This window comes from Chrysemys picta, chromosome 4, assembly GCF_011386835.1.
Source record: "Chrysemys picta bellii isolate R12L10 chromosome 4, ASM1138683v2, whole genome shotgun sequence".
NCBI classification, from domain to species: Eukaryota; Metazoa; Chordata; order Testudines; family Emydidae; genus Chrysemys; species Chrysemys picta.
Window position 1 is genome coordinate 36,399,823 of NC_088794.1, and position 21,222 is coordinate 36,421,044.

General features: G+C 42.0%; 1 protein-coding gene across 14 annotated transcripts in view; it reads left to right on the plus strand.

The window, feature by feature from the left end:
* Window positions 1-21,222, plus strand: part of BRSK2 (BR serine/threonine kinase 2) — a 441,793-nt gene that overhangs the window by 392,048 nt on the left and 28,523 nt on the right. For 8 of the 14 annotated variants that reach the window (XM_042840120.2, XM_065592023.1, XM_065592024.1 and 5 more), the window contains 3 exons: window positions 9,973-10,033; window positions 16,291-16,498; window positions 18,303-18,351. In XM_042840120.2, the coding sequence (XP_042696054.1) occupies window positions 9,973-10,033; window positions 16,291-16,498; window positions 18,303-18,351 (318 nt within the window). Of the gene's footprint in view, window positions 1-2,813; window positions 2,838-9,972; window positions 10,034-16,290; window positions 16,499-18,302; window positions 18,352-21,222 lie in introns of all 14 variants that reach the window. The other 6 variants (XM_005307786.4, XM_005307784.4, XM_008164498.2 and 3 more) reach the window with 1 other exon arrangement.

Below are 21,222 nucleotides of genomic sequence, written 5' to 3' on the forward strand. Positions count from 1 at the left end.
GACTGCTCCTTGGCACTGAAGTGGGAGGAAAGTTGAAGGTTTCTCAAGGTTCCACAACAAATCTGGAGGAACCCTGCTTCCCTTTATACAGAAACCTTTCCAGTTTAATATAATCACGGCCCTTTCAATATAAACCTTTAGAGACTGCCCATGTGTGAGGGTGACAATCTCCCTATCAGCCTTTCACAGACCGACACAGTCAATTGAACACACAGTTTAAGGGCCCTGCGGCTTCCACAGAAAAGAAGCAGGGAGAGCACTGAGTTTGCCAGCAGATGAAGGGACAGATCCTGAGACAGCATGCCAGGTACTCACTTGTATGAGACCCAGCAAGAAATGCCTTTTCATCTAGTTTGTGACACGAGAACTGTCTCCTAAGTCTCCCCAGCTCCATTGGTTTCCCTTTGCACTTCTTCTGCAGCTGTGCAAAGGGTGGAGAAGATGACACTTCAGGAACTGCTGGGAGAATCCCCTAAAGACACAACTGCACTTCTAGCTACATCACAGAGGAGATGTTTTCAGAGGGCAGGAGGGCTGGGCTGGACTTCTGCAGGAGAACCTCCTAGGGGCCTCTTTATTGAAAGGAGAGCGATGAGGAAAGAGATGGATTGGCACATTCCCTGCCACCTCCCGCCACAGTTTTATCTTTCTCGGTGTTAAGTTGAAAGGGTCTCCAAGATGGGAAAAGGAGTGGGAGGCTAAGGGAAATAGTCTTCAGATCTGCTAATGGAGCAGGGAGAGGAAGGAAGGGCAGCAAAGAGAACCCCAGCAAAATGACCCCTCTGGGGCTAACTAATCATGGTGGCCACTAAATCGTTGGCCAACATTTCATTCTCCAGTTTTTTGATTTCTCTTTTTTAAAAGGAATACTGCATCTTTAAGGATCCTCCCCCTCTAGATGCACATGGTTGTCTTAGTAGCTGAGGCCACTGTCCCTCTCTTCTCTCTCTTTTCTCTCTTTTAGCTCCCTCTCGCTCCTTTCAACGCTTTCCTTCTTCTGTATCTGGGTTTCTGCAGCTCCGTAGTTCACTTGCTTCAATATTGCAGGGAATGCACATGTCTGCGCTGCTGGGTCTATTGTGTCCTGGGTTTGTTATTTTTTTAACCTCATTTCCCATCTCCCTTTCCCCTAGTCTCAATTGGCTTTCTGTTCTTTGTTAAAATCCTCAGTGCCTTTCCCTTTGGGGAAAATAACTCACAATGAAAGAAAAGTGAATAAATCTATATACACACATTATGTATGTATTTCAGTACAGTGTGTGTGAGTATGGGTGTATTTTATATATGTACGCACACACTAGGAGCCAAATCCTGCTCTCGGTTACATCTGTTTAAATGGATTTTCACTGATGTAACTGAGAACAGGGTTTGGCCCTATGCATATGAATTAGGATCTTATCCAAATTATAACTCCAAACCAAGTACCAATGGAGTGTCACTCATGCATATGAAAAAGCACTCACTATAATGCTTCTTTCCACCTCTCTGTCAACGTACAATATAGTGACTTTTTTTTTAAATTGTATGTGAGTCTTAAGTTTTCTTAAGATCCACCCCCACGTTGCCTGGCACAGCGTTCGGAACAGTCACGTAACAAGAAGCACATCTGGCTGTGTTTATAAGTAAACTGTGAAATCGACTTGGCAAATACTGAATTTGGCATTTATGGTGGTGATCATCTTGTGAAGGATTGACCTGCCATTGGGTAATTCTGACAGCTAGGGGGCCTGTTACAGAAACTGGAGAGAGAGAGAGAGAGAGAAATGTTTCTATCCTACTTGGAGTTTGGTTTAATATCAAACCAGAGTTTTTCACATTAATCAATGGTCAGATTGAAAAAATAATAGACATTGATAGTCTCCCAATCTAGCTCACAAGACAATCAGGGCATAGAAAGTTTAATAAAAATAATCCTACCTCTTCCTTGCGTGCTTTGATCAGCAATGAAAAATTAAGTGTTGAATATTTGAATTGCTACCATCAAGCTTAAGAGTCGACATACCATGGGGATAAATGAACAGTTCACACCTCTTTTAGGTTTGGTTTACACTCTGTTCACATTGGAAGGCTATCTCTGCAACTTCTAAGGCCTGGAGGCTTGATTTATTTTAAATAAAAAATTAGATTCTGGAGTACAGGATCACATCCCCAGGGATAAGTACTGGCATGACCCAGCTAATTTGAATCCCTGATTTTAACACAGTAAATGCTCCCTCATGACTATTAAGCTAGTATCAAAGCATGGCTTCAACTTTGCCTACAGTCTCACTCACTGGGCTCCCAGACTGGCTCAGAAATGTGTATTTTAATGACCAATACCATTCCCAGTTCATGCATAGAAAAAGATGCTTCTCGCCAGGCCAGTTTGAGGGGCAGCGGGACACTGTGCTGAGCAAAATGGGTGCAAAGAGATCAGCCTCCTTTTTAACACTCTGATCTAACTGTTCTTCAGCTAAGAGATGTTATGAAAACAAAACAAGGAACACAAACCCCCAGCTCTGCTGACTGGTTCAGTTGGGTGGTGTTGGTTTCTCGTAACACCTTAGTATATTCTCTCCCGATTCCCAGTTCCCAAATGCAAAAGTCTGACTGTTTGTGTGCAGTATGGAAATCATTGTCTAGTAAATGAAACTGTCCCCTCGCATTCCTGGTCTCCTGAGCGGGAGGCACCTGTGGCAATAATTCTGACCATTCGGTTCTCTGAACAGTATTTCACTTTGCTTTTCGTACTCTTCTCTCCACCTGCCTCCACGTCGTCCCCCACCCCTCTCTTTCTCTCTCTTTCTCTCCTCTCTTTATTTCCCCCTTCCAAGGATGACGAGTGCTGATGCATTGGGGTAAGCTCCAGTTTTGGATTATACCTGTTGTTGGACTTGTTATATCTTATAGAGAGATTTTTTTAACTTGCAAAGTTAACAAATATAGATGTATAGACTTGATCAAATGAAACTTTTTAATAATGAGAGAGATGTGGGAAGAAGCATTTGTGTGTGTGTCAGGGGGGTGTATGTGTGTGTGTGTTGGAGTCACACACTCTATATACTTCTCTTCTTCTTTTGTTTGTTTGATTTTAATGTGTCAGGGAACACAAAACTAATCTCTGACACTATGCAGATACTAAGACACTTTGAGAATGAAAACTCCTTCCCCACTTATTGCACTTTTCATGTCTGTATGGCATACCTGATTGATTATTGATATTTGAATAACAACGTCCTTTTCCCCCCCATTCCCCCAAGATGAAGCTAAAACCCACACATGGTCTAAAATAATTCCTGGGTATTTTCCCTCCTCTTAGCACAAGTTCTTTTTCCACTAGGAATATGGTCACACTTTAGATGGAGTTTCATTTATTAATAGTTATTAAATGGATAATAAATTATTAATATGCTTTAATAAATTGTAATAGATTGTCCAGCAAGTCAGTAGATGCTTAGAACCAGGGGTTATAACCATGTATAGCACCTTCTAATGTTGTAGCTATAACCACCTATAATATGTGCTACTCAGGTCTGTAACATGCATATAACATCTCTTAGTGATTTATTAACCCTTTATAAAACAATTATAAATGGAACCTAAATATAAAGTGTAACCGGGATACTCTAATTAAACAAGATGATGCTGTTTAATATCATCACCTAGGGTGTGCAGAAGGGTGCAAGTCCCCTCTCCCCCTACTCTTTTCCCCATGTGTGTCTGCATCCAAGGGCCTGAAACTGCAGACATATACTACAAGGTGTAGGACTTACTACCAGGATTAGACCCATTGACTTCACTGTAGCAATTCAGGGTAGCAAATGTTGTGCCTTGTAGTAAAAATTAAGATTGGGGCATAAGACAATACAGCCCCACACTCTGAGGTGCCATCCTGATATTATATAATTGGTGGTATCCCTACTATTTATTACTCTTGTGATCAACTTTGCACAGGGGAAAAAATGTTTCTGGTTGATGCTAAAAATTAAAAGCTAAAGAGAGATTAGGTAATAGAGCATGGCTTGGCATGTTCACAGACCAACCGTCCTGCTGTCTCTCACGTATTAGATCGTGTGGCATTCTGGAAGGTTTTAGACATTTTGTTGTGGTTTAAGAATCTTGATTTTTCATTTAAACGATCAAGTGAAAAACAAGAAGGAGCTCGGTTTGTGTCTAATTTGACCTAATTTGTGCTGTAAAAGAAATGAGCAAGCGACTGGCTGGATGCGTTTGGCTGAGATTTTCAAAGCCATCTACAGAGTTTGGACAAATCCAAAATCTCAGCCACTGTTTGCACCACCCTGGGATGCAAGTCTGATGCATCTACCATACGGTGCATGCATGCTGCAGGTTCCCATTCTTGGGAGCACAGCTCCTGGCTGCGAACAGCTAAAATGCTGGTTACAGGACTGTATACCGCACTCACTAAACATCATGAACCGAGCCCATTTTGAAGGCCGCAATACAAGAACCTGGGACCAAACTTACCCCATCCAGTACAACTTTATTAGAAACAATCATTCTCCTAATAGTGAATTCACCACTGCTATGAGGCACTGAATTTTACCTGTGATCTTATTTAAAAAAATCTATGAGTTTTATTCAGAGAGAAACTGAATGTAAAGTCTGGTTTAGATTCTACACTGGATTCTGTTTTTAAGCAGAAGTAAAACAATTCTTTGGTGGTGCTTTTCAGAAACTGCCGACAGAAAAGAGACAAAACCAGTTTTTTCTTAACTATATAGATTTTGAATAGTTTGAACAAACGAACCCCAGTGTACTAGGAGTTAATGAGGGGTTTAGATTGCTCTTTGAGAGAATCAATAGGCCTGTGGTCTATCTGAGGGCAGGTCTTCACTACAGGGGGGGGTCGATTTAAGATACGCGAATTCAGCTACGCGAATAGCGTAGCTGAATTCGACCTATCAGAGCCGACTTACCCCGCTGTGAGGACGGCAGCAAAATCGACCTCCGCGGCTCCCCGTCGACGGCGCTTACTCCCACCTCCGCTGGTGGAGTAAGAGCGTCGATTCGGGGATCGATTGTCGCGTCCCGACGAGACGCGATAATTCGATCCCCGAGAGATCGATTTCTACCCGACGATTCAGGCGGGTAGTGTAGACCTAGCCTGAGAAGGTTACTTAGACCCAAGGGTAAATGGCATCATACAGATTTCATTCACAACTCGATCTGATGGTGCTAAGGAAGATGGCTTCACCAGAGGATGAGTATGAGAAATAGCAACAATCACATTTTAAAAAAACTTTCTAAAATAGCTTGTTTCTGAAAAATATGTGGCCTATATAGAATGGTGTAGTATGAGGCTAGGGTTTTCAAAAGCACTTTGGAGCAGACAGCCCTTTGAAAATTAAAGGGACTTGTGCCCCTAAATGATTTAGGGGCTTTTGAAAATCCCATCCTAAAGACTTTTTTCGGCACCTATTTAGGGTGGTGATAAATCACACTAGACTCTCCAGTGTGGTAAGTAAATAGATAAAGGGCAGCTCTTCACTACCGCTTAAGTCCATGTAACTTACGTCACTCAGGGGTGTGAAAAAGGCATTGGTGCAGCTGTGCCAATGTAACACTTCTAGTGTAGTCTAACCCAAAGAGTGATGCACAGAGTACTGGCACATACACTATGTAAAACACTTGGAGATCTACCTGCATGCGGGAATGTAATAGAAATGTAAAGTGTTATTAATTATAAGGAATGGAATTATTTGAGTAATTATAGAAATGATACTTACTTTCCAATGATTCTTAATGGCTCTAGAAACTTTAAGATGGTTACACACTAACAGATATTTTCAGCTAAATAAACTTAGTTCATATTCAGAGAGAAAAGATACTTTTCCTGCTGTGGTTTGCCAAGTTCCTCCTTTCCCCCCACACAGTAAGATTGTTCGGAGTCTTCAGTGCTCATGTGCTGCTGCGGGGACTTCCACTTTCACTATACAGTGATATATAGATGCAGATATTTAAATTCTCTCTATGCCTTCATCTTAACATTGCAGCATTGGGCCAGTTTTCGTGACTGATGTTTGGCCCCTGCTTTGATTCTGTGCATCTGGCTGACAGATGCAGAATAGAGCAAAGTCGTCCTGCAGTATTTTTTACAAGCTGGTTTAATGGATTTCCCAAGGAAGGTGGTCTTCTTGGGAGGGAAAAAATCTCTCTTAATAGCTTTTTTTTTCTTTTTTCTTTTTTTTTTTTCTGAGAGCTGAAAAGCCTGCCACAAGTGAGTTTCCATAATCACTTGGGAATTTTATCCCATTGGTAAACTTAAATGCTGGAATTCGTTAGAAAGAGGAAGAAGCAGGTGAGAATTCTGGAAACTGTCCTTCCCTTTCATGTGAAGGGGAAAGATTTGAAAATAGTCAGCTCTCTTTTTTAAAGAGCAATAAAAATTGATCCATGAGCTCCTTAGACTCTGCCCTGTGTTCCCAAACACAATTTCCAATGTGGAAAAGCCAAGATACATTAAAGGGTCCATTTTACCTCTTCCCTTGTTTCTTTATAACCACTAGTAGCCACTCTGTGGAAATAAGGCTAATTTAATTAGTAGTAGTGTGGATACTGAATGCATTTCCTATGAGATTTAATTCCAACCCTCTCCTCTGACCCCTGCATCAGGCATCTAAGATAGGGGGAAGCTCAGTATATTATAGCTTCTTGCAAACCACTGTTTGTGATAAGGAACGGGCTCGGAGGTGGGGCCTGCTGTGTTGTGCCCTATATATATGTGACCACTTGTTTTTTTAATATGGGGAGAGATTGGAATAAGAGTGGTGAAATCAGGGTTTTTGGAAGCAGACCTGATTGGGGTCAAGTGGATAGGAGAAGGTTTTAAGCAACTATCCTGAAATTCAGGTGAATGTTAAAGATCAACTTCGAACCACGATTGTGTGTTGAGGGGAACAAAAGGCCGGGTACTTTGGTGCCTAAAGATGCAGATAGGTGCCTAATGTGATTTTCAAAAGACCTAGGCACCTAACTCCCACTGGGAGAGAAAGGTAACATAAAAACAGCCCAGCAAAAGTGGAGCTCATGTACAAAGCAGGCCGTACTCCACTCTCATTTCCACTGGTGTAAACCCAGAAGAACGCCAATGTCTGCAATGGAGTTAATGTGGGTTTACACTGGTGGAAGAGAATGCAAAGTTTGGGCCAGTTTGTTTTGTATAGATGGCAGTGATGGATGGGCTGCATTGAGATGCAAGGAATGAATTCCATGGAGAGTTTCTGCACTCGACACAAATTGTCAGAATGGAGCTTGTTGTATGTTAATTTAAACCTTCTTCCACTGCTCATCGATTTTTTTTGGTAATGTTATAATTTCTTTTTAAGAATAGATGGATGTGAAACGTTTTGAATCTCAATTTATAATCTTATTCTTATATAATAGAGCGATACAATTGAGAGACGAGGGCAGGGACTCTAAATTAGCTTTGTGTTCTCTAGAAGGCTGTTTATACTTACAGGACTAATATATATAATGTATATGTGCACATACCTAATAGGGCTGTCAAATGATTTTAAAAAAATCTCAATTAATCTCAAGATTAAAAAAAAGTTGCAATTAATTGCAGTTTTAATCACACTGTTAAATAATAATAGAATACCAATTTATTGGTTATAAATATTTTGGATTTTTTTTCTACATTTTCAAATATATTGATTGCAATTACAACACAGAATACAAAGTGTACAGTGCTCACTTTATATTATTATTTTTATTACAAATATTTGCACTGTAAAAATGATAAACAAAAGAAATAGTATTTTTTAGTTCGCGTTTAGAGTCTACAAGTCAAAGCATGAAGGGGCATATGAATATTTAGCATTTATGGCACATAAATACCTTGCAGCTCCGGCTACAACCATGCCACGTGAACACCTATTCTCATTTTCAGGTGACATTATCTCCCGTAAAGGTAAACAAACTTGTTTGTCTTAGCGATTGCCTGAACAAGAAGCAGGATTGAGTGGATTTACAGCCTCTAAAGTTTTATATTGTTTTGTTTTTGAGTGCAGTTATGTAAAAAAAAATCTATATTTGTAAATTTCACTTTTCCAACAAAGAGATTGCACTATAGTACTTGTATGTGGTGAATAAAAAAATATTATTTCTTTTGTTTATCTTTTTATTGTGCAAATATTTGTAATCAAAAGTAATAATATAAAGTGAGCACTGTAGACTTTGTATTCTGTGTTGTAATTGAAATCAATATATCTGAAAATGTAGAAAAAAATCCAAAAATATTTATAATACATTTAAATTGGTATTCTATTATTGTTTAACAGTGCGATTAAAACTGCAATTAATCGTGATTATTTTTTAATCTAGTTCATTTGTTTTGCATTAATCATATGCATTAACTGCAATTAATTGCCAACCCTAATACCTATATTCCTGTACACACACACACATGCCTATATGCATGCACACATATATATGGTACTCATGTTGGTAGGTCCAACTGTGAATAGAGATTTTTATGTTAGTTGTTGGTTGTGTTGGTTCTCCAGTATAGTCTCCTCCTTCAAAAATTTTTGTTCTTCAAGACCACCTATCCTTCCAGTTGAGGAGAGTTGAAAGCAGCTGCCTCTAGAGCTGGTCAACACTCTGGGTCAGTTGAGCGTGGGAGGAATCGCTCAAAAGCCACATGAAATGCTATGAGGGACAGTTTTTGTCACTGCTCCTGTATTAACATTCTCTGCTGTTGAGAAGTTCCATTGCTGAGCTGTTCATGTTTTTGGTCTACATGACCTTTCAGGTCAGAGCCACTGGTTTTGGCCCAGTGCATTTGTATGTTTTGATTGTTGTTAACTACGGACAATTTTTGCAGAGGCCTTTGCTGGTGAGCGTAAGGGGAGGTGGTTCTGTATGGGTCACCTTGCTGGCAGGTGGAAGGGCAAGTTGGTCCCATAGCTTGGACTTCACCTGATTACATTAGGGCTGTTGATCCCAAAATTGGGAATCTCGTCAGCAGGCAGGATGGCTGGCGATCCCATAAGGAGATCTCACTGGTGGGCAGAACAGCAGGCGATCCCATAGGAGAGCTCACTGATGGTTAAAAAGGTCTGTTATCCCATATGGGAACCCCAAAAATGCCAGATTGAAGTGACACTGATCCTGTGTAGACTTTATCAATGGGCAGAAAAGTTATTGCTTCCACAGGGCAACCTAATTAGTGGGCAATGGCTGGGTGATCCCATAAGAAGAGCCATTCTGGTGAACAGAAGAGTTGATGTTTCCATAGAGAGGAGCTCTCCAATGGACAGAAGGGCCTGTGGTCCCCTAGGCCTAGAGGAAGTTCCTCAGAGAGCAGAAGAGATCAGTGATTTCAGATGCAAATCTCACTGGAGAGTCAAGGGGATGGCATCATGGTGAAGTTAGAAATGGTGGCTCAGCATCAAATAACCAGTCACTATAGACCTGAGCTTTGGTTTCACTGGGACAGTCCTCTAATTTAAGAAAATAGTGCATCTGGGGCACTGCAGATTTGACCTTTTTTGGTGCCTGGTAGAATTTTCTGCTCTTGTGAGTTACACAGATAGTGGTTTTCCATATCTCTGGGGTTTTTACCTCTGGCACAGCAAGTGGAACTATGCAGAGAGTAATTCTCACCACCAGTACTGGGCTTATAATGGCTTTTGCTGTGATCTCTTTAGTGTACACTGGCAGGAAGCAATATCTGTCCATGCGCAAATACTCATGACCCTGAAATGGGTGGCATTGCACAGCTCCACTCACAGAGCACCTCTGGGGTCACAGGGTCCTCTCTGCATGAACATAATTTCTTAGAGGTTGGGGGGAATTGAAAGGTTTGTCATGTAGTGAGAGGGTACGGAAGAGCCATGTGCTTTTCCTATTGAAAGCCTCCCTGCTGCTCCTCAACTCATGCCTGTGCATGCGGTGGCTGGTATTCAGTGGATGTTCCTTGCCCAGGGTTTCTGAGGGCCATCTCTCCCTGTTGTGTTCACTCAGGTCTCGGTCGATCAGCGGAGCTTCATCTGGTCTCTCCACCAGCCCCCTCAGCAGTCCAAGGGTAAGTGGCATTACTTCAGGATCTATGGGTACCATTCCCTCAGACAAGCTCAGTGCTTTTTGGCTTCTATGCCTGTAGAGCTGTGGTTATTTGTGGAGTGTTTTATTTTTCCTTGGTTGGTTGTAAATTTGCTTGAATTGGGGAGATATTGATTAGAAATTAATGTGCAGCATCTCTTACCCTACATGTTTCCTGTGCTACCCGAGATGTCTCTCTATGGCCCTGTCCATCGTCAGCCTCATAACCACCTTTAGGACCAAACACGGCTGGGACACATAACACCCCGTTGGGTTGTCTATAGCACACCTTCAGCTAATACAGCTGCTTGTAACAAAGTCACAGTGAAGCACCATACCATGTCACTTTGGTTCTGCTTAGAACAGAACTGTGCTTGACTGACATGGGTCTAGCTAGAATGGGGATGTTACTGAATGTGGTAGTAAGTACCCTGGTTTGGTGCTCTAGTGAGGACAGGGCTTCGGGGGGGGAGGGTGAATTATATGGATTTGAAGAGAAATAAGAAATTGGCACATCACAAGACTGGGGTTTCTGAGGAAACAGAGTACTCATTTCTGTCTCCTGTCAACAAGCCAAACCCTGAGGTCTTTACTAAGTATTTAGCCAGTCCCTACTGAGGCAAAGGTCCCTTTCATTTCAGTGGCAGCTCACCTACCTAAGGATTGAGTACAACATCAGGGAATCATTCCCCACGATCAGTGCACAGACTGTCCCCTCCTCACATGGGTCTTCCCTTTTTGTATCTGGGGTAGGGAGGAGAGCAGTGGAAGTCAGCTCCCTCTATGACACCATCACCACCAGCCTGGGAGCCAGCTTGGGCCTGGAGATCTATGCATGCATAGTGGAAAAGGGATGTGGGATGGCTGGGGGGGACTCACATCCTACCCCAGCCCCCTGCAATATACAGTAAACCTCCCACATAGCTATTAGAGTCAGAGGGTGCACATACTAGTGCACAGAGGCCTTACTGTGGTGGGCAGCCTCTCTTGGGGTGCTAGGTCCTCACTGAAAAGCTCATGGGGCTATGTCGACGTCTGGCCCAGAATGTTTCAGGGAACCTCACAGCTCTTCCTAAGCCCCACTCTCAGCAGCTGTTTCCATGAGATGGTGAGTGCACTCCCACCTGTGTAAGTACCTAAGGACATGTGTAGATGACTCCAAGAAGCATTTCAGATTGCTATTTCCCCTAAACAGTCAGGTGAATTCATATTCTTAAAGGGACATTGTCAAGTACAGGTTTCTAGCTTTGCAGACTTTCCAACCTCTCCATTGTTTCAACCATTTTCTTAAAAGCATCTAATTTCCAAAACCTTTTCCCATCAATTTTTCTCCTGTTTTGTAACTGGCAGACATTTGATTTTGTTCCCCCCACCCTCCCATGTCTTTAACACACCAGGAACCAACAAGGTTCCATTTCAGAAGGTTCCTATTCTGTGCACTGGCCTCGCTGATGTCAGCAGGACTGGCCAGAATTCTGAGAATAATATTAACGACTGCTGCAGAATAAGTGGAGAAACGCACAAAAATAGCATCCAGTCCTGCAAACCCTAGTCATGTGAGTAATCCTTTCTCATAGGAGCAATTGCATTGATGTCAATGGGACTACTTGGGTGAGTAAGAACTCCTCACATGAATAAGGGTTGCAGGTCTGGTCAACAGTGACTATTCTTTAAAATGACGACTTGGGAGCAATTGATTAAATGTTTTTTAAAAGCTATTTAGCAGCCAGGTGGCATTCTCAGAAGACCATAACCATTTTAAGGTGGTCAGATTTTGGTCTTAAAGGGACACTGTTGGGTTAAAAATCATATAGTTTAAAAAAAGTTTCCTTACTTATGCACCTTAGGTTATGGAAACTATTTTCAAAATCAAATGTGTTTCACTATTTACACTGCTTGGGCACAATACTGCACCGTGCCGAATTCAATGGCAGTTGAAAATGCTTGAATCTCCCAAGATTAGGACCTTGGTTTACTTTGTTGCACCTCTCTGAACTGTAGCAATGAGAAGACACCAGTCAATTTAGTGGACCAAATTAGGCTCTTGGTTAAACTGGTGTAAATCTATTGAAGTAATGATATTACTTTTAGTGGTTTAACAGAGTGCAGAATAGCTTTATTTCTTGTAAGTTTGATTCTCGTGCTGTCATACACTGATTACATGAGCTGTAAAAATTGCAGGGGAATGCTTATAATCATTACTTTTAAACCCATTTCCATTGGAATTAATTAGAAATGGAGAATGATCTCTTCCTGATAGTGACCAGCATGAATTAGCCACATTACTCATCTCTTTGACCTTCCATTCCTAATGGTGATTTGGAATTCACCAAAAGAGACAGGCTGTCTTAATTTTAAAGCGTTTTACAAAACCTAATATTAATAGAAATATTTTAATGTATTGGTTTTCCTTTAATTTTCAGAGTCTGATCCAATGTCCATTGAAGTCAAACCTCCCCTTGAATTCAGAGAGCTTTGAATCAGACCCTCAATGCAAGCAGTTTTATTTGTTTGGCTTTAAACATTCCCCTGCATTTTTAAATGTCGCAGCCTGGTACTAGTACTTGAGAACCAGTCTGGTTTCCTTTCTATGATTTGGGATTGCAATTGCTTTTACATCATATGTATGTACAATGCCTAGCACAATGGGGCTGGATTAGAGCCTTTAGAGGCTACAGCAGTATAAATAATGAATATAATAAAATATATTTGTTATGGCCACAAATGAGCAAGCTGAGTGCAGGGCCAAGAATAAACTAAGAGCATAAATGGTACTTGTAATCTAGGATGTTATTACTAGGGCTGTTGATTAAGCACAGTTAACTCATGTGATTAACTTAAAAAAATTAATCGCAATTAAAAAAATTAATTGAGATTAATCACAGTTTTAATTGCACTGTTAAACAATAGAATACCAATTGGTTGGTTTTGGTTGTTTTTCTACATTTTCAAATATATTGATTTCAATTACAAGACAAAATACTAAGTGTACAGTGCTCACTTTATATTGTTTTATTACAAATATTTGCACTGTAAAAATGATAAACAAAAGAAAAAAGTATTTTTCAATTCACCTCATACAAGTACTGTAGTGCGATCTTTTCATCATGAAAGTGCAACTTACAAATGTAGATTTTTTTTGTTACATAACTTCACTCAAAAATAAAACAATGTAAAACTTTAGAGCCTACAAGTCCACGCAGTCCTACTTCTTGTTCAGCCAATCGCTAAGAGAAACAAGTTTGTTTACATTTACAGGAGATAATGCTGACTGCTTCTTATTTACAATGTCACTTGACAGTGAGAACAGGCGTTCGCATGGCACTTTTGTAGCAGGCATTGCAAGGTATTTATGTGCCAGATACACTAAACATTCGTATGCCCCTTCATGCTTCGGCCACCATTCCAGAGGACATGCTTCCATGCTGCTGACACTTGTTAAAAAAATAATCCATTAATTAAATTTGTGACTGAACTCCTTGGGGGAGAATTGTATGTCTCCTGCTCTGTTTTACCTGCATTCTGCCATATATTTCATGTTATAGCAGTCTCAGCTGATGACCTAGCACACGTTGTTCATTTTAAGAACACTTTCACTGCAGATTTGACAAAACGCAAAGAAGATACCAATGTGAGATTTCTAAAGATAGCTACAGCACTTGCCCCAAGGTTTAAGAATCTGAAGTGCCTTCCAAAATCTGAGAGGGACAAGGTGTGGAGCATGCTTTCAGAAGTCTTAAAAGAGCAACACTCTGAAGCAGAAATTACAAAAACCAAACCACCAAAAAAGAAAATCAACCTTCAGCTGGTGACATCTGACTCAGATGATGAAAATGAATATGCATCAATCCATACTGCTTTGGATCATTATCGAGCAAAACCCATCATCAGCAGGGAAGTATGTCCTCTGGAAAAGTGGTGGAAGCATGAAGGGACATATGACTTTTTAGTGCATCTGGGACGTAAATATCTTGCAATGCCAACTACAACAGTGCCATGCGAACGCCTGTTCTCACTTTCAGGTAACATTGTAAACAAGAAGTGGGCAGCATTATCTCTTGCTAATGTAAACAAACTTGTTTGTCTTAGCAATCAGCTGAACAAGAAGTAGGACTGAGTGGACTTGTAGGCTGTAAACTTTTAGATTGTTTTATTTTTGAATGCAGTTATTTTTTTTACATAATTCTACATTTGTAAGTTCAACTTTCATGATAAAGAGATTGCACTACAGTACTAGTATGAGGTGAATTGAAAAATACTATTTCTTTTGTTTTTTACAGTACAAACATTTGTAATAAAAATAAATATAAAGTGAGCACTGTGCACTTTGTATTCTGTGTTGTAATAGAAATCAATATATTTGAAAATGTAGAAAACATTGAAAAAGATTTAAATGAATGGTATTCTATTATTGTTTAACAGCGCGATTAATCACGATTAATTTTTTTAATCACATAATTAATTGTGATTAATATTTTTAATTGCTTGACAGCCTTAGTTATTACCAATATATAAGGTAATTCATTTTGTTTTTAAAATGTGGTTTTTATCCTGCCAATATCCCTTTAAAAGGATTTTACTCCCTGAATGTGTGTATTATACTGTTAACTGAACTCATCTGAACTGAACTTTCCCAGACAGCCCCTGTAACTAACCCAGGAAGGTTTTTTTTTTTTAACAACAACAACAAAAGTCCTATCCCCTTGTTCTTCTCTCTCAATGGTGCATTATGAGTAGTTGTTTTTTCCCTTAAACTACATAATCACTTCCATCATCCAGAGAATGTGACACTGGGACTTCGTAACAAATATTGAGCAGTGAATTTCTGAACAGCAGAATCAGGGTGTCATCAGACTCTGTCTTTTCAGTGCTGATTGGGAAATCTCCTTCTTTCCCTGTCATGTAGCCCTGCTGGGACCTTCAGGGATTCTCTGTATAGCTATCTGTTTGCAAATCAAACCCCAAACTGACGCAGGGTTCAGGGATACCCCTGGTGTTCTGTGTTCAGGAATGTCCCAGCTAATGCTGAGTGGGTGATGTCACTCTGGAAGGCCAGGGGAGGAAGGTGGATGAAATGGTACTGCTCTTCCTCTTCTCTTTCTTTCCCCCATGGGTGAATGGAGCCTATGTGTGAGTTTTGTAGAGTTAGGGGAGGAGAGGGAGTGGGGGCTCTGAATGGTGTGTGCAGTAACCGGTGTGCCTTTCCCACCACCCCACGTGCACCACACACTTATTTTGAATTGCATCTCTCTGCTGTGTTTGATCAGGGCATTTTGAGCTGAAAAAAGCAAGCCCAGCTTAGGCGCTCGTCAGTTTCTGTGTGGCTTGAATGGCTCTTATTACCCCTTCCTCACTTCCCTTCAGCATTGTGCTTTTTTCATCGTGGGGCAATCCGAACAATGCCGGGGGTGTGGCGTGTCTCTCTTTTTTTCCCCTCAGTTATTTTGAATTTTTTTCCCCTTCTTCCTTTGTGTTCTTTTTCTCTCTGTGGTTTTCCTTTGCTGACACATGGTTGGTTAATATGGTAACGCCTGTTATGACACTGTTGTTCTTGCTGCTGCCGCCGCCACTGCTGCTGCTGTTGATTATGCTGCGTTCCCAGCTAACTGCATGTCTTTTTGTTTTTTGTTTTTTGTTTGTTTGTTTTTTGTTCTTGTTTCTTTGCAAACCCTCCCACCCGCCCTCCCCTTCACCTCCATCTCTCGTGTCTCCTTGTGACATGATGCATCTTTGTGACTCAAATGGGTTTATTCTGACTTTCCTTTCTCTGCTCGCCCGCTGTGTGCGTGTCTCACTGTTCTCGATGTGCATGGACACTCTGTGTCTGTCTTGTAGCCTATCAGAAAGTTTTTCATCCCCCCTCAGACTCCTGACCTCCCTCTTTCCCTCCGACCCCAAGTCTCCTTGGACCCTGATGCTTGTAGGAACGCCTCCAGGCCTGGACATGTTCTCCAACCAAAGCCAACACTTCAGTCCAACCCAAAGACGCAGACTTTGCCATCCAAGAACAAATTGGCTGAAAAACCGCTCCAGTCTACCAAATCCAACCCGCTCCCTGCCAGCCATGCCAACACCCCCTCTTCCCAGAATCCCCCTGTGCAGAATGCTCAGGGCCGCCCACCCACTGCCGGCTTTAGCCCCCAGCTGGCCATTCCTACAGTGCAGGCCAATCCTATGTCTCCTGTTAGATTACTCCCTTCTAGTACTGACCCAAGCACCAAATCTATCCCCATCATACAGGTCACCCCTCACCCCTCTCCAAGGGGAAGTCCCCTCCCTACCCCCAAGGGGACACCCGTCCATACGCCAAAGGAGAGCCCAGCAGGCACACCCAACCCAACGCCACCATCCAGCCCCAGCATTGGAGGAATGCCCTGGAGGACACGGCTCAACTCAATCAAGAACAGCTTCCTGGGGTCTCCTCGATTCCATCGCCGGAAATTGCAAGGTGAGTCCGTTCTCCAGATGAATGCGGATATCCAAATTGGGGTGAGTATTCAGCAATAAACTGGCAACTCAGATTGACTCCGAAAATCTCATTTGCGGAGAAGTGACTATCAGTGTTGGTAAGAGTGAGGGAGTTAATGCAAGGCCAAGATAAGCGTGAACAGGCTCTGTGGTAACTTCCACAGCACAGCTCCGTTGCTGCACCTCAATCCTGAGCTGCAGCCTCTCTTGCTATTCCAATCCTGAATCCCCACACAGCACCACCTGCTATCCCCATCCTGCAACCCCCTGGCAGCTCTGCCAGTGCACCTCAATCATGACCTTGCAGCATCTCCTGCTACTTCACTCCTGAGCCTACCTACCTTTAGTCTTGCTCCGCAGCACTCCTGCTATTCCAGGCCTGGCCCTCTCCCAAGCAGAGATGGTCAATTGGTGGGAATAGAATGAGATTGTCCTTCTACAGCATAGTTTGTTTTTATAATCCTGTTTAGTTATTTCTTTTCTTTTTCTCCTGAGTGTAATTGGTGTAAACTATCCCTTAATGTAATCAGTACTATCAGGTCTGTTTGGGATGTTACAGTTTTTACAGACACTGGAATTCTAAGATGGACAAAGTTATTTGCTTCAAGATTCGGGTAGCTTTTTCCTCTTTGGCAAAGGGCACCTGAAGTCACATGCATAACCCCAAAGGCTGTCAGAATCAAACCAATTCCTTATGGTTTTACACTCAAGGTATTGGGTCTGTTCTGTGGAGAAAGGAGAATATCTAACATGCTAATGGAAGATCTAGAACAGGGGTAGGCAACCTATGGCACATGTGCCGAAGGCGGCACGCAGGCTGATTTTCAGTGGCACTCACACTGCCCAGGTCCTGGCCACCGGTTCGGGGGGCTCTGCATTTTAATTTAATTTTAAATGAAGCTTCTAAAACATTTAAAAAACCTTATTTACTTTACATACAACAATAGTTTAGTTATATGTTATAGACTTATAGAAAGAGACCTTCTAAAAACGTTAAAATGTATTACTGGCCCATGAAACCTTAAATTAGAGTGAATAAATGAAGACTCGGCACACCACTTCTGAAAGGTTGCCGACCCCTGGTCTAGAACGTATGTCCTGATTATCAGAGACTCTGAATCTGAGATGGCCACGGAAGGACTGAGAATTGTGACAGTGATGCAGGGATCCTTCTCAGGGGAAAAGTTGATCAGCTAGTTTTATTTTTGGCTCAAGCATCACCCTATTCTGCGAACTGGAGCCCATTGGTTTCTGTGCAAGGTGCGAACACAGCTGGACTGATGTAACAGCATTCCAACATCTCATTTGCACTTTGAAGAGTCTGCAGGGATTCCCTGTGTATTTTCAGTGGCTATGGGGATTCTTTAGATGAAAGGCTCTGTGCAAAGTATGAATGTTAACCACTGATTCTCATTTATTTATTAAATAAGAAAAAAAGAGTAGAAAGTGATTCAGACACACCACAATGATATGCTCAGTCTAAGGGCCTGATCCAAAGCATGTTGAAGCCAATGGGAGACTTTCCATTGACTTCAATGGGCTTTCGGTCAGGCCCCGAAAGCATCAATATTTTAGAATAGAGTAGTCACGGTGATCTAGGAACACGAGACCAATGTTTAGACATCAGGACTGGCTTGTGGTTTTTAGGAGATGTAAAGATGGGAGGAAAACAAGGGGGTATGGTGCAAGGATTATTTCATTGATATAGAAGGAGAAAGAGGAAGGTCTATTTCTTTACCATTTCCTTTTTCTTGCTCCCTCTTTATGTGTGTGTGTGCATACAGTACCTACACCAGAGGAGATGTCCAATTTAACCCCGGAATCTTCCCCAGAGTAAGTAATTAATTCACTGTGACGCTACTTATCTCACCACTTTATGGTTTCCTTCCTGTGCTAATGGTGTGATAGGAACACAGTCCATTCCTGGTCCTGAAAGGCTCGAGCAAATGGTCTAGATATGTGAAAGGGCTCTTCCACTGGGGTCCATGGGCACAATCCAATGCCCAGTGAAGTCAATGCAAGTCAACAGTCACTTTCTTTGGAGTGCGGAGCTTACCAGCGTTGAAACACCATCCTGCTCTCTCTCTTCCTGTGTTTCTCCAGCAAATCATTCTCTGGGAGGAAGGTCTTGTAATTGGCCCTAGCAGTGCAGTCACAGGACTTCCACTTAGTATAGCACAGTTTGTATCCCAGGGATAGGGTGTGAAGAGTAATTCCTGGAGCAATTCAGAGACATCACTGCCTGTGATAGTGAATGCAGTGTTAGTTCCCGATAGCAGCACCAGGAGCTGCAGGAGATATTTAATATTCACCATGCATGTTCCTAAAAATCAGTGCACAATTAAACAATTTCATTGCACAAATGTGCATCACGGCATGGTGTGCTTGGAAGACCCTGCCAAAGAGCAGTGCTCCAAACACTTCCTAATATGGGTAACAGATGCCAAATTAGTCCTTTTTATTTTCACAGTTTGTGTTTGTGCACCCTATGCCCATAGAATTTCCCTGCCAACCGAGGCGATTTAGCCCTCTGTGCGTGAAATATTCATGATGATTTGGGGTCCAAAGATCTCTAATTGGAGCTAGCGGCATTGCCTTAACACTTTTACTAGTGCCAGGGCATCGTATTGTGAAAGCTGGGCAGTCCATTTCCAAAGCTGCACCAGCAGGGTGGGTGGGGAATGGTCGGGGGCGGGGGTGTGGCGGTACAGGGAATGAGGAGTGAAGAGAGAGGGAGAGGTCCAAGAGGAAAAATAGAACAAGTTGTGTATTTAAAGCATGGGATGTTTACTGCTGGGGGGACTTAGGGAAACTTCATAAAGAGAACAGGCTCAGACTGAAGAAATAAATGAAATACTCATGTCAAATGGTCTTAAGGGTATTAAAGCTGAAAAAGTCTGTGAGTGAAATCTTTCTTTCTTTCTTTCTTTCTTTCTTTCTTTCTCCTGCCATCTCTATTTCACACTGTCCCTTTAAGAGCCGGTGTGGTAAGGTAGAGTCTGTCATTTGAGGCAGTTTGGATGCAAGTCAAGTCCTAAGGCCCTCTCTCCCTTTTCTGTATAATTGCTGAATTAATGAGTTCAATTGGGTTGCACCCTGCAGGAAACATAATAAAACTCGTAAAAAAATAATGAACTAGATTTTATTTTAACCATAGATGTCTTGTTTCTCGGTGCCCACTTCTATATATTTTGGGTTTTGTTTTTGTTTTCCCCATAAGAAAAAAGACATCTTCATCAGGAACTCTATTGACCTCATGTGCTGAGTGATAAACATGTGTTTCCTTTCTCCGTTATGGCATCTTTTAATGACTCTCATTCATTCAACAATCCCCATGATTGGCTAATATACCATGACATGTCTAGGTAATGCTTGTTTTTCTCTTATGGAGAAGTCCTAGTTAATTTATTAGCAATGAACCCTAAAGGGATATATCCTCAGCTGGTGTGTTCATAGAATCATAGACTATCAGGGTTGGAAGGGACCTCAGGAGGTCATCTAGTCCCATCCCCTGCTCAAAGCAGGGCCAATCTCCAGAGCCCCAATTCAGCAAGGCACTTAAGCACGCATGTAACCTTCAGCATGTGAGTAATGCCATTGGTATCAATGGAGCTAATCATATGCCTAAAGTAGTGCTCGTGCTTAAGTGTCTTGCTGAATCAGGGCCCAAATAAGGAGCTTGCCAATAGGGTTCTAGACAAATTACTGTAGAAATCTATCGCTTTTTAACAGAGAATGAGATTCTTTCTTTCTTAACCAGCAAGGATAGAATTCTCTATTAAATTTTATATGATTATTCAAAAACAGCAATGGAAAGTTTATCAATATCTATTACATCGTACCAGATTATTCCAAACAGGATATATATTATTCTGTCCTCCAGTGACATCCCCTCCTTTCTCACTGCCCCCTGAAACACCCCTTCCTTTCTCATCCATGGCTGTCAATAACAGCTAATTGACTTCTAGCTGTTCCTTACAAAGAGAATGTCTTTACTGCTCAACTACAAATCTCCAGAAGGACCTATAGAAATTCAGAGCTATGAAATTGGGCAACATGAGGGCAGCTAGGATTCAGTATAAACCAGGGCAGACTGATTAAGGCACCATAGAAGGAACAGTTTGAACTGGACATACGTACTGATGGGATTGGGTCTTGAGAGACGTGGGTTCAATTCGCTACTCTTCCACAGATGCCCTGTGTGACCTTGGACAACTCACTTAATCCTTTTATGCTTCAGTACCTCCATCTGTAGGGTGGGGATAATCATATTCTCTTCCTCCCACCCTTAGTCTGTCTTGTGTATTTAGGGCAAGATTGTGACTTAGGGCTTGTCTACACTACCCGCCGGATCGCCAGGCAGTGATCGATCCAGCGGGGGTCGATTTATCGCGTCTAGTTTAGACGCGATAAATCGACCGCTGCGCGCTCTCCCGTCGACTCCGGTACTCCACCAGAATGAGAAGTGCAAGCAGAGTTGACAGGGGAGCGTCAGCTGTCGACTTACTGCAGTGAAGACACAGTGGTAAGTAGCTCTAAGTATGTTGACTTCAGCTACGCTATTCACGTAGCTGAAGTTGTGTATCTTAGATCAACCCTGCACGGTAGTGTAGACAAGCCCCTAGACTCAGACACTTGTGCAGAGGAGTAAGGGGAAGTAATAGCCTGTTTTGGCCACAGAGCAAGAGGGATGCCAGGAGGGAA